Source organism: Furipterus horrens, unplaced genomic scaffold (genome assembly GCF_987537825.1).
Source record: "Furipterus horrens unplaced genomic scaffold, mFurHor1.1.pri manual_scaffold_4, whole genome shotgun sequence".
NCBI classification, from domain to species: domain Eukaryota; kingdom Metazoa; phylum Chordata; class Mammalia; order Chiroptera; family Furipteridae; genus Furipterus; species Furipterus horrens.
This window is the reverse complement of record NW_028327174.1, coordinates 55,293,726-55,306,335: the sequence shown is the minus strand read 5'-3', so window position 1 is coordinate 55,306,335 and position 12,610 is coordinate 55,293,726. Positions and strand designations below refer to the sequence as shown.

Sequence of the window (12,610 nt, the reverse complement as noted above, 5' to 3'; positions counted from 1 at the left end):
TGGATGTTGGTAAAACTGTTAAGGGAACCTAGGATCATGGAACTGCAGAATAGGATAGACATTAGGTGGGTCATGAGAACTTTTAGATCTTCTGTCCCCTGGAAGCTAGGAGGGTTTTTGTAATATTTGGGACAGTTTTGGATCAAGCGCTCTAGAGAGGTGTTCTAGGTCCCCTCCCTTGGGTTGCACGTCCCAGCCCTCATCCCAGATACCCTAGTGTTTTTCCCTTGCCCCAAAGACCCCAGTCTTCTTAGTTCTTGAGTGTAAGGTTTCATCCTCAGATCCTCTTCTGTTCCTGGTTTCTGAGGTATTAATGTAGTACTTGATTAGGGAGAAGAGCTCATCACTGAATTCCAAATTCTTTGACTGCTTTTATTTTTCTTTTTTCAGGTTCAAGTGCTGGATTGTGTCATGTGACCATTCCAAAACTCAGAGCACCCTATGGCCATCTTTGCCCTCTGTCACATAACTTGAAAACTGCCTGATGGCCTTTTTGCAATGGTTCCCTCCAGGAATCCTTGATCTCAGTGAAAAAGTCCTTTCCCGGCATTCCAGTGCCTTTGTCAGCCCCGTACTTCTCAGACACCCTTAACAAAGGCATTCACACACAGTGTAACAAATACATAAAGTAAATAATGACACTAATTATGATCTGAGGGCACTGGTGAGGTCCACACACATCTTAAGGTGGTTGGGGGGTGGTGCTAGTTCCCACTAAGCCACGGGGCTATGCCTCCAGCCTCTTTGGGGGTGGGGAGGACCTGGGAAAGGAGACTTCAACTCACAGATTTATGTCTAAGAGAAAGACCCTCCCCCAAAGGTCTTTATTTGGTGGTATGAAAGGGGCACATTCTAAGTGTCCCCAAGTCTAATGCTCCAGCTCTCTAGAATTTGTAGCGAGAAGTCTCCTGATGCCTATTGCCCAAACTGTGCCAAGATCAATAGATATGGGCAATTGACCTTGGAGAAGGCATCTTCTTTTCACTTCTCTGTTCCTCTCCTTGCACCAAGTAAAGGTAAATGGTGTTGGTGGTTCTCCAAGACTGGGCCAGAAAAATGAAGAATAGGGTCAGAGGAGAGGTTGGGTGGGTGGGGGTTAGCATAGCTGCTGTATGGGATGAGGCTAGTTGAAATGCTTAATAGCCCCTGCCTATTCCTATACTGAAACACCTTATCTCACTTTCTCACAATGGGAATAAGATGCTAAAGCTCACCAACATCACCTGCCCAAGGGTGGTCACATACCTTTGCCCCTTCCACTGGCTGGGCCAGGTGGGAGTCATGCTCTTGGGAAGAACAAGCCCTCCTAGCCAGTTGACCAGCTAGGGCTTACTTTGAGTTCAGTACCATTTGTATCAGAACCGTAACTGCTGGTTCTACTTAAGAATAACAATTTTACTGAAGGTTGTTTCCCCCTCTTCTCATGACCCTCTAGGCTCTTGCCTGGAGCCAAGAGGTCTGGTGGTGAGGTATGGATAGGGTATGGATCAGGAGATTCTCTGCTCCTTGGCTTCAGGCACTGTCCAGCTGGGAGGCAGAGGGAAACTTATATTCTGAAGCCTGCGACTCCTCAAAGCCTCACATCTCTTCACCACTACTCCGGTGCCCTGGTTATCTGTCCCACAGCGAGAGGTTTTTTATGTCCATAAAGTGCCCGTGGTAAGTGCTCAGAATTCATCTCTTGGCTGTGGCGGGTGCTGCTATTTTCCATTCCATCGAGGGGAAGAAATTGAGGCACAGTGAGTCCAGAGGAGGGTGGGTCAGGATTGTGGGAGGCATGAATAGGCCCAGCTAGTGACTTGGAATGGTAACCAGCCCCTGCCTGCTTTCTAGCCTTCCAAACCAGGGACTCTCCTTCCTTCCCATCCTCTGCTCTTAACTGGCCTTGTTAGATACTCCCTCCCCCCCTGCATTGTCCCCATCCCTGATACCAGGTACTGCTAGATTCCAAAAATAAAACATAAAAATAATTAGACACTCTGCTCCCTTTTCTCTTCCCTTCCACCCTGAGCTTTGGGGTTAGAGGACTAAAATGTCCCCCCTCCAAGAATCCCTTCCACCTTGGTCTGCTGGTCTATTCCCTAGCCCAGAGCAGTGATTTGGATTCAAATGCCCTGTAACCACCAGCCTCCTTACTACTCCTTTCTTGACCACTCCTAATCCTCCCCAGACCCAGGAACTCTGGGATCTCCATACTCTTCTTTTTATTGACCTGAAGAAAAAGGCTGGGAGCAGGGGCATTCCACAGGCTCTTTGGTCTCTTTTCTCGGCTGGGGGGAATTTGGGGATAAGCAGGCCACACCCTCTAGCTAAATAACTCAGTTCTATGAGGGTGGACCTGAGGGTTAGTTTAGTGGCTCTCATATAGATCCTGGATGTTGAGGGCTGGTCCCCCAACTGCCAGCTCCTAAACCCTAACCTCTTACTGTTTCCGTGACCACTGGAATTCAATTCAACCCCTTTGGCTCAGGAAGGTTAAGTAGGGTGATTATGGATTGGAAGCTTCACCATATGTCAGCCCTCTTGCCATTACTCCCATTCCCCACCCTGGAGGCTTTATACAAGTGCTTAAGTAGGTGGGTATTGAGGGATAACAGGGTTTGGGGAATAAGGGACAAACGGGGCACAGTGGGCAGGGGCCCTTCTATTTCAGTAAAGCCAAATACCAAAAAATGAAAAGTCACAATAAATAAATAAATAAAATTCCAAAATCCTCACTTTTGCCCCTGCTCTCACTTCCCTTCCCCAGGCCACTGCTGGAGAGAGGAAGGGAAGAAACTAAGAATGGATTTTTGATTTCCTCTCCTACTGAGAATGGTAGTCAGGGGGTCTCCCCAAACCATACCAAGCCTCTCACCTTGCCAGTGAAAGAAAGAGGCTTGTTATGGGGCTTTCTCTTATTACTCCCTTTCGGTCTCTTTCTCACTGTTTCTCTCTGCCTATCTCTGTCTCTTCTGCCTCTCTATCCCTTTGCCTTCTCGCTGCTGCGCTTAGTGTTCTGCCTCTGTCTCTATGCCTCTCTGTCTTCTTGCCAAACCTTCTCACCTGCAAACCTCAAACACTCCCCACCTGACCTGCCCCCTCCTCTTCTCCCTTTCCCCCAAACCCCTCACCCCTCAACCCCCACCTGCCTCCCTCTGTTGTATTGCACACTGCTTGGGCAGGGAACAAGGTGTGATGTTCATGAGAAGAGGTGGAGGGAGATCTAGGGCCTGGAGGGGATGGGGGTCAAGGCTGGGATCTAGGGGTGGGGTCTGTGGGGGAGGCATCCTCTGTCCCCCACCTTAGGAGCAGCCACAGCGATCCACTACCATGCCAGGGATCTTGCCGTAGATAATCTGCTGCTTGTCATTGAAGTAGAGCATGTTGATTGGGGACATCTTGGTGGGGGTACAGCAGGGCCCAGCAGAACCTCTTGGATTAGCCTGTTGGACCAAGTGGGTGTGCGGATACTTTTGCATGAACATGTACTCGCACTGGCCGGAGCAGTAGTTGGCCTTGTAGCGTTTAGGTGCAATAATCCAGTCCCAGCCGAAAGCCTCAAAGTCCACTGTGAGGGGGTATCGGCAGCAGCGGGACTCGCTTGAGTGCTCATCGCAGTCCAGGCCCAGGTTCCGCCGGGACCGTTTTGTGTTCTCTAGGACTCGGAGTTCCATGAAAGGATGCTGGGATGGAAGAGGAGAAAGAGATGTGATGAGAGTCCTGGAGGGTTCCTACTCCATGTTCCTTTCTCACCTGCTCCTCAACGGGGGCATGAGAACAGAGACCACTGACATCTCAGCTTTCCCATTCCCAGCCCACATCTTCTACCCACTTCTTTTGCTACCTGGCCATCTCTCCTTCAATTCACCTTTACAGTTCCTCTCCTGGCAACCTAACCCTCATCAGCCCCTTGGCCCAGGACCTCATCAACAGCCCATTTTTGTATTCCCATGTATCTCCCATTAACTCATACCTTCACCCCAAATGCAGTTGTCAGCTGTTGCCTGGCTTGGATCACTGAAAAGTGATAGCTGCTACTCCCCTTCTTCCCTCCCAAACTCGTCCTCTAGAAATAGTTCCTGGCCCCAGGTACATAATGCTGGTCCCCAACCCCTTTCACATTCCTGGTCTACCTTTCCCAACATCCCACCTCCTCAGAGCCAGGTTACACATATCCGCCACCATCTCAGGCTCCCTGCTCACCAGCCCCTCAGCTCCTGGCCCCAGAGAGGTGACAGCCAGGTCTGTGCCACTGGGATCAAAGGCGTTGATCTCGATGCCCCAGTTGCTCTGTGGCTGGCGGAACCAGCTGTGTAGCACTTGCTTGAAGTCGATGCTCTGCCAGTGGCCGGAGCGTGAGTGTAGCTCAATCTTGAGTGAGCGGATACGGATGTGACGTCGGCCTCCGCCCCCTCCCCCAGCAGTCCCTTCCCCAGTTAGGGGTTTCAGTCGCAATATCTGCAGGTAGACTGTGGCTGGGCGGGGCACGGGCCGTAGATACACCCACAGCTGGGCCTTTAGTACCTTTGTGAACATCACCTTGGGGCTGAAGTGGAAATGGCAGCAGAGAGGGCTGCCATCTGTCTGCACTGCAGGGTCCGCTGATAAAAGAAAAGGGGGTACAGGGTCAGCAAAGGGTGTTTGTGGAGAGGGTCAGCAGCCCTGGGTGGCACTGGCAACTTGTGCTCCTCAGCACAAGTTTTCCAGTTCTTCCTCCTTTTCCCATACCTGTCTTGTTTACTACCATGTCACTGGTACCCAGAACAGTGTCTCCTCTCTTTCCCTTAAGGATGAATGCTCTTTCAGGTTTTACTGATCTGTATCCATTCCCTAATCTGTTCATCCTAACACACAGGTTCTCCTCTACCAGATGACCTGCAAAGATAGTTATTAGCGAATTCTTCTCCAACTTTTCCCAATGTGCAGGGCTCCAACTTCTTCTGAACCTTTGATGCTCTTCATAGAAGCCAGACCTCCTATCACACCTGCTTTCCTCAGGTCACCTTTCCCCATTTTTTATCTGTTTTGTCTGGTGGCCAGGTGGAGCCTGGAATAGTACTGCCCCCCACACCCCCACCCCCGCCACACACACACACACACACACACACACACACACACAAAAGATGGCCTTTGAGGGTGGATAACTTAGGGTCCAGATGAGAGCATGGGCCAAACTTATTCTGTGAAATAAACCAGAATTCAGATCTAAGTTTCTCGGCATCATTTCCTCTAGAAATAACAGTCCCAGGAGAATGTACCTGTTCAAGCACTACTGTGCACCTGACTCTTTCATTAACCCGAAAACTAGTTTCCTCAGCTCCTCCCTCATCACCATTACTACCTCAGCTTTTGAGGAAGGGAAAAACTAGCTCTATGTGGTTTCCTCCTACTTGCCCAAAGCATCAGAAATAATATTCAACACACCAGATAAGCTGTAATCAGTCTTCTTTTCTCCCCTGAGCTTCCTGTCCAGTGCCAGTAAGTCTTCACAAAGGCTTAACATGCCAACTTTACATTTTGGCCTATTTTCCCTTGTTCTGGATATAAATTGACCCTTCATGGCTCTAAAGGATGACTCTTAATACCTGCCTCTGCTTCCATTGCAGCTCCTCTCAGTTCCCCTTTCCAATCCCTTAAATTAGTTGGGAATGCCTTAAATCATGTTTCCATTGGACAGGAATACCCATTCTCACTCTAAATAAATCAAGAGAGGACAAATCAGGAAGGAGCTTCCTGAGCCATGGAAGTATGATTAGGAAGTGCAGGCCCTTATGTATCATGCCCAGGTCTCTGTATTCTGCATAATAACAGTGGGCTTTGCATTTGCAGTCTCCCATCAGCACTTCCTGATCTCCACTCCAGGAGAAGGAGGATCCTCCAAATGAGATGGGGAGGAAAGTGCTTACTGCTCTTCATATATTCAGGACATGAGACACCAGGTTCCTCTGCAGCTTCTTTTCCCTTGGTTCTTCTCTGAGACCCCAGGGCACTGGTCATCCTCCCAGTTACCCTCCTCCTGGAGCTGCAGTGATGGTGCAGTGGGGCAGGGTTTGTGGAGTGGACATTCAGAGGCCAGGAGAGCGGGGGCAGGGAAGCTGGGGGGAGTGCAAACAACAATCCAAATTATACTATGCCTAATCTCAGCATAAGAATCATCTTATTTTCCTGCCTGTCTTCACCATTAGGTACTAATCTCAGTGAGTGTGGACACTTCATACTGTGTTTTGCTCATCACTGCTTTAGTGCCTACCGCAGTGCTCAATAAATGTGTTGAAGGGACTCCCTAGCTCCCAATATTAAATTATACTAGCCAGTGCCTGAAAGTTCTTCCTGCCATCTGAACACTGTTCTTTGACTACAACTGAAGTGGGTTTAATCACTCTCTGACTTATCATTAGCCAGCATCTGACCTTACCCACCAAACTTCTCAGTGATACAGATAATAATCCTTGCTCCATAGTAGTGCTGAGCATTAAATAAAGAATGTGAAAATGATAGGAACTTCTCAATAAATGTTGGTTTATTGTTAGTTTTCTAAGCTGACCCAAGGCTTTGGATAGGAGACTGGGCCCCAGGGCCCCATCCCTCTAAGTCCCCCCCACCCCCTACCCCAGGGAATCACCATACCCTTCTCACCCAGTGGATGAGGGTGCAGTCAGGTACTACAAGGAGACAATGGTAGAGGAGAGAAGGAAGTGAGGGAAGATCACGGTAGGAGGAGAAGAAATCACAGGAATTTAGAGAACACTGGGAGAAAAGGGAATTTAAAGAGTGGGTGGAGGTTACAAAGCAAAAGGAGAGTGGTAGCTAACCTAATGGGATAAATAGAAAGGATAGAAGGATACACAGGGAGGAACAAAGGAGAAGCAGGTAGAGCCAAAGGGAAACAAGGGGCTTCGGAGAGTCCCCAACACACGCATAGGCCCAGCTCCCAGGGGAGGGAAGGAGCCACATCTGTGCTGGATCGATCGGGTCGGTGGCAGGCGGCAGGTCAGGTTTAGTAGGCGGTGCTGGTCTGGAGAGAGGTCATTGCACTATTTTCAGCAAAAGCCCAACCCCCTACTGCTCACCACCTCGCCCTCTCCCCCACCCCCATACACACTCTTCTTACCCTGGCTGGAAGGCCTAGGGGCAGGAGGTTGGGCTGAGAGGACAGGGGCCTCTTGGTGTAGGGAGGAGAGAGAAACTGAGGGGCTGGGCTTGGCTCCCAGAAGGGCAAGGGGGCTGGGTTCCCAGGATGAAGGCTGGGGTGGGAGAGCCTGAGATGGTGGAGGGAACTAGGGCAGGCACTGCAGCCTAGGAGAGGTGGGGGCTGGGGTCCAGGGTTGAAGTTGGGGGAGGGGAGGAAGGGGGAGGGGATCGGAGGCCATCTCTGCTGACAAACACCTCCCCCGATTAGCGGAGCACAAGTCTCTTATTAAAGCGGGTCCCTGGGGATTAGACTATAAAAGTCTCTTTTTCCTTTTCCCCTCTCTCCCTCCCCTCTCCTCTCCTCCGCTCCGCTCCCCCTCCCTTTCATAAGAGCTCAGCTAGGTTCTTAAAGGGGACGTACAATACCTGGCCGGAGACCCAGTCTCTAGTTATCCAAGTCCTGGGGTGGCATGAGGGCAGAAGCTGGGGTGGAACCCCACCTGCTGTGGTCCTTCTCCCTTCCCTTCCACCCAGCCTATCCTGCACGTCCCAATCCAGGCATGCAGAGTCCGTTTCATTTCCCGCATCCCCATTACCAGGGCTAACTCCGGACTCAAGCCCGCTGGTTAAAGGATGCTGAGGACAGAATGGGGCAAGGGGAAGCCCAGAGCTTTATCGCCCATCGGCAAATCCTCACATACACTATACCACACAGAGTAGAGGATCTTTTCCCTCCATACCCTTCATTTTCTAGCAAACTCTTCTTCAGAAATTCTTTACCAACTCCGTTTCACAACCCCCTGCCCCCACCAAGCTTTCCTCAGTCAATCGCAGACTAACCTAGCCTCTATAAAGCAGAAGCCTTAAGAACAGAAGGGATACTGAGGGAACCCAAGATCAGATCCCAGGACTTCACCTCCACCCTACTCCCAAATTAGTTTTAGTTCTTTGAGTTCTCCTTTCTTTACAGCCCTGACCAAGTACTGCGGAGTTCGGATTTGTAGAAAAATCGGTGGCAGTATGAGGCACTCTGCCTCCCAGATACGCACCTGGGTTCCTGTGCCTCCCCTGGGGGTGGGCCACTAGGACTCCCTCAGCCCCCAGTTTTATGACCCGTCTGCCAATAAAAGTCTCCCCCCTCTTCTGTTCAGAGCCATAAAACCAAGCAGTTGTGTGTGTTGGCGGGTGTGGGGGGCGGAGGGGGGGGCACTTCGCCAAACCTCTAGGGAATAAGAGAGGGCCTGGTTCCCCTGAGTTGGAGCTGGGGGAGACTGCAGTGGGGGAGGGGAAAGGTAGTCATCTGACCCTAGGGAGGACCGAGGAGTTTGGGGGTGTTGTGGGGGAGTGTTGGCCTGGATTTTCCAGGTCATAAAATTTCAAAGCAGCTTAAGTCTATTAACGTGTTCATCTTCCATCTGGCCAGGGGCTTGGATGCCTGGGTTCCTTCACCCTCCCCGTCTATTTCTTTCTTTTTCTCCCTAGGTCTTCCTCTCTCTCCCCAAGTCTGTGTGCAGTAGGGGAGGATGAATAAGGGAGAGAACACTAAGGTTTGAGCAGTCAAACGGATGCCCGTAATCCCCCAGCGCAAATGGAGCTTTCTCTGAGCTCCGTCAGTGTCGAGAAGGCACAGCTTTTCGGTCCCTTCGGGAGACCGGGTGTCAGAGGTCTCCGAGTGGAATGCGTGCCAACTGGGCTACGTACCGGGAGATACGGGGCTCTGGGATCTCATTTCTGGGAGACGAAGAGGGGCACTCAGTTCTCTGTAGCCCGGTGGGCGCGTTGCGGAGCCCGGGGTGGAAGGGGGTTGGAGAGCTGGTGCCGGGGACGTTGGGAGGCGAGAACTCTGCAGCCCTGCCAGTCCTGCGGGGGTCCGGAAGCCTCCCGATTCCGGTCTCCAGCCTCTCTAACACTACGCCTCAGGACTCAGGTGTTGCCCCTTCCCCACCGCTGCCGGCGGGCCCCGGCTTTCCCAGACTCCCGGTAACGCAGGTCTTTCTCGCACATCCCGGGTTAGAAGGCGGTATCAGGCAACCCTCTCGATTTACCGCCCCCCAGCTCCAGGAACGAGGCGTGCACACAACTCCAAAGCCCGTTTCCACCGCTCGAAAAACTTTTAGGGAGCAGCCCCCGCCCCCCAGTCCGTCAAGTTTTTGCAGAAAAGGCTTCCGGGCAGGAGCAACCTGGAGCGCCCCGCTTCGGAGCGGGAGGCGCTCGCTTTCCGGGAGTCCGGGTCAGCACCCACCGCTCGCGCCCAGCCATTCACTTACTCTCCTGGGCCATGCTAATGACAGTCTCGGTGGTGGCGTGATACTCGTCCTCCTCCAGGAAGTCCTCGGGCTGCAGCGCGTCGCCCTGGAAGTCGTGCAGGTCCAGGATCTGCTGCAGCGGCGGCGCCTTGGGAAGCAGCTGCTTCACCACCTCACGGCTGATGTTGGGCGCCTCCTTGAGCCTCAGTTTGCTCAAGATCTGCGACTTGATGCTCTCCAGGCGCAGCTCGCGGCTGTGCTGCCGCCACAAGCACACGGGGCAGCCGTCGGGCTCGGGCGCCGCGGACGCGGCCGGCCGGCTTAAGCGCTCCCCCCCGACCCCCGCCGCCGCCGCCGCCGCCGCCGCTGCCGCCACCGCGGGGCCCTCGGCCGCCTCCCCCCGGGGCCGCAGCTCCAGGGCGAGGAGCAGGAAGCCCAGCAGCAGCGGGGCCGCGAGCACCATGCTGGAGGGGAGGGGAGGGAGGACTGAGGGGCGGGGACGCCGGAGTCCCGCGGGGAGGGGGCGGAGGGAGGAGGGAGGGAGGAGGAGGGGGTCCCGGCGGCGCGGGATTGGGGGCTGCCCGGCCGAGGGGGGGGGCCCGGGGGGGGGCCGGGGGCGGCGGGCGCGCGGGCGGGGCGGGCGGGCGGCCGGGGCGGGCGGCTGGGGGGGCCCGAGCCCGGGCCAGGCGCTTTATAGCCCCGGCCCCCGTGTCGTCAGCGGCCGCGATTGGCTGCGGAGCCAACAAAAGAGGCAGCGCTGTCATCCGAGGCGAGAGAGGGAGCCGGAGAGAGCCGTGGAAAAGAGAGAGAGGGAGGGAGTGAGGGCCCAGAGAGAGACGGGGAGACCGAGATATTGGGGTGGGGGAGAGGAAGCGAGAGGGAGAGCGAGAGACTCAGAGAGACCAAGGAAAAACATCGAGGTAAAGAGGGCAGAGGCAGATCCGAGACCCAGAGATAGGCAGAGTAGCAGGAAGAGGAGGAGAGAGACAAAGGGGATCGGGAATAAGAGAGTCAGAGGGGGACAGGCAGAGAGCAGGGACTTCGCTGGAGAGGCAGAGACAGAGAAAGAAGGCGACAGGCACAACTAGTAGGAGAGCTGGAGTGGGGACGGTCAGAGACAAAGATAAAGGAGCGAGACTCGAGGGACGAGACAGGTATGGCTAAGACAGGGGGAGAGGCAGGTCTAGCAGAGCCAGACCTCAAGAGGTCAGGTGTGCAGAAAGATGAGCAGAGGCAGAACCAATGGGACTGGGACCAGAGCCCTGGGAAAGAGAAGGGGGACCGGAGGGAGAGGGGCAGACTTGAGATACCTAGGGAGCCCCTGAGGAAGGCCCACACAGAAGATCAAGGGAAGGCAGAGATGAGGAGACAGACTCCTGAGGGAAGAAGAGGCAGCACAGTGACAAGAGTCAGCCTTAGCGGGAGCACGGAGAGCCTGATGGGGAGGAGGTGGAGAATCTGAGCCCAGAAGAGCTCTAGATACCAAGGGGTGCCCAAAGAAGCTGTTTAAATAAGTCATGGTGGGAGCCTCGGGCAGAATCAGGAAACGAAAGAGATGGAGGGGATTGGATGCGGGGAGGGAGGTGGGGAGTTGGTTAGTTAGGGAGACTAGGAGTCTCTTTGGACAGGGACAATCCGAGAAGGTGGAGAGGTGGGTGGGAAGCCCTGAGACAAGAGGAAGACTTAGAGCTGGGAAGAGTTCATGAGCTTGAAACTGACACTTGAAAGGGATAAGGTAACAAGCAGGTTGGAAGATGCAGGGACTGGGGACCACTGGGGACTGAATGGGAACAAGGAGGGGTGAGGACCACTATACTTACAGACGAATCTGGATCTCTGCATTTTGAACTATACTTTTGGGTCTGCAGGTTCTTAGGTCTTAGAAATCTGAGAAGGAACTAGTAGTTTTAGGGGTGAGAAGAGAGTGGTTTGCCCTCAGATGCCCGAGTTGGAGAGAGCAAGTTGTAAAGGGAGAAACCCAGATGTGGGACCAACCCTAACTTTCAAGTGTGACCCTGGGTACAACCAGAGGGCAGAGTAGAAGATTGCCAAGTTACTAAAATGCTCCTGAAATGCTTCTAGTCCTGGATACCTCTTCCCAGACCTCGGTTTCTCCAGGCTTATTTCTTGAGTCTGAAGCCGTAGAGGTCAATAGAAAACCAATAGATTGAAAAAGTTTGAGGGGACTGGATCTTGCTGGCCTCCTGGCATACACAATGTTTATTGAATCAGTGGAAGAACATTTTTGGGCAGGCAGAAGGGAGCGATACTCATTTCCTCTGTGGATTAGAGCCCAATACAGTGTCTTAAAGTTGTCCTGATGGAGCATTACGTGTAAAAACAGAGTTGGACTGGGGAACTGGAATGGATCGGAGGAAGAAACTAGGGTTCCAGATATGAAGGAGGAAAGTTGGGTAGGGATTAAGAGGACCACGCTGGGAAGCTATAAGGAGATGATACATTTCTATGGAGGACAGGAACATTTCTATGGAGGACAGGAACATTTCTATGCAGCAGAATGGGGAAAAAACCCACAACAGCTTAGACAATTGATTCCTTTCCTTGCTTTGGTCTAAGATATGGGCATCTCAACCTTTCATCAAGTTTCTTCATCTATAGGATGGGGATCACACTGCCTACCTACCCTCAACTGATCGTGAGGATTACATAGTTACTGATCAACGGTGGCCTTCATGGGCTCCTTCTTCCTCATGATTTTTTCCCCTTTCTTTCCTGATCTCCCAGAGCAGTGATTGCCTTGAACACATATTCTTGCATATCCTGTCCCACAAAATGTTCCTCTGATGTCATTTCCTGAGCAAAATCGCAAACTCCTTGAGAGAAGAAGTGGTGTCACCTCCTTCTCCTTTCTCAGAGAAGTTGTCCCATCCTTTGTTTCCCCACCAAACATGTATCTAGTGTAAGTCTAGGAAAGATGCAAAGATAAATAAGACAGCCTCTTTCCTTAGGGGACACACAGACTAGAAAGGACACTAGATGAACAGTCCTGGCCGAAGCTCCAGGCCAGATACCTCCTTGATATCTCCTTCAGAAAGTCACAAAGCAACTCACGCATCCTAAGTTAAACAGGATAAATAGAGGACAACTCCTGTCCTGCTAAAATCTGTCCCCATCCTGATGTTCATTTTTAGTGAATGACACTCAATCATCCAGGACAGAAACCTGGATGTAGGGGGCCTTCATTTTCTTTCTCTTGATCATCTCTGAGTCTTTGTACAAGTTATTTTCTC

The 12,610-nt window shown here is 52.5% G+C and overlaps 1 protein-coding gene across 1 annotated transcript; it reads right to left on the bottom strand.

Annotated features, from left to right (window-relative positions):
* Positions 1-3,132: 3,132 nt before the first annotated feature.
* Positions 3,133-9,822, bottom strand: GDF11 (growth differentiation factor 11). Its single transcript, XM_090273334.1, has 3 exons — positions 9,381-9,822; positions 4,186-4,583; positions 3,133-3,665 (listed from the first exon to the last, which is right to left on the bottom strand). Exons 1-3 carry the CDS (start codon positions 9,820-9,822, stop codon positions 3,285-3,287), a joined length of 1,221 nt encoding a protein of 406 aa, XP_090129460.1. The 3' UTR covers positions 3,133-3,284.
* Positions 9,823-12,610: the final 2,788 nt, after the last annotated feature.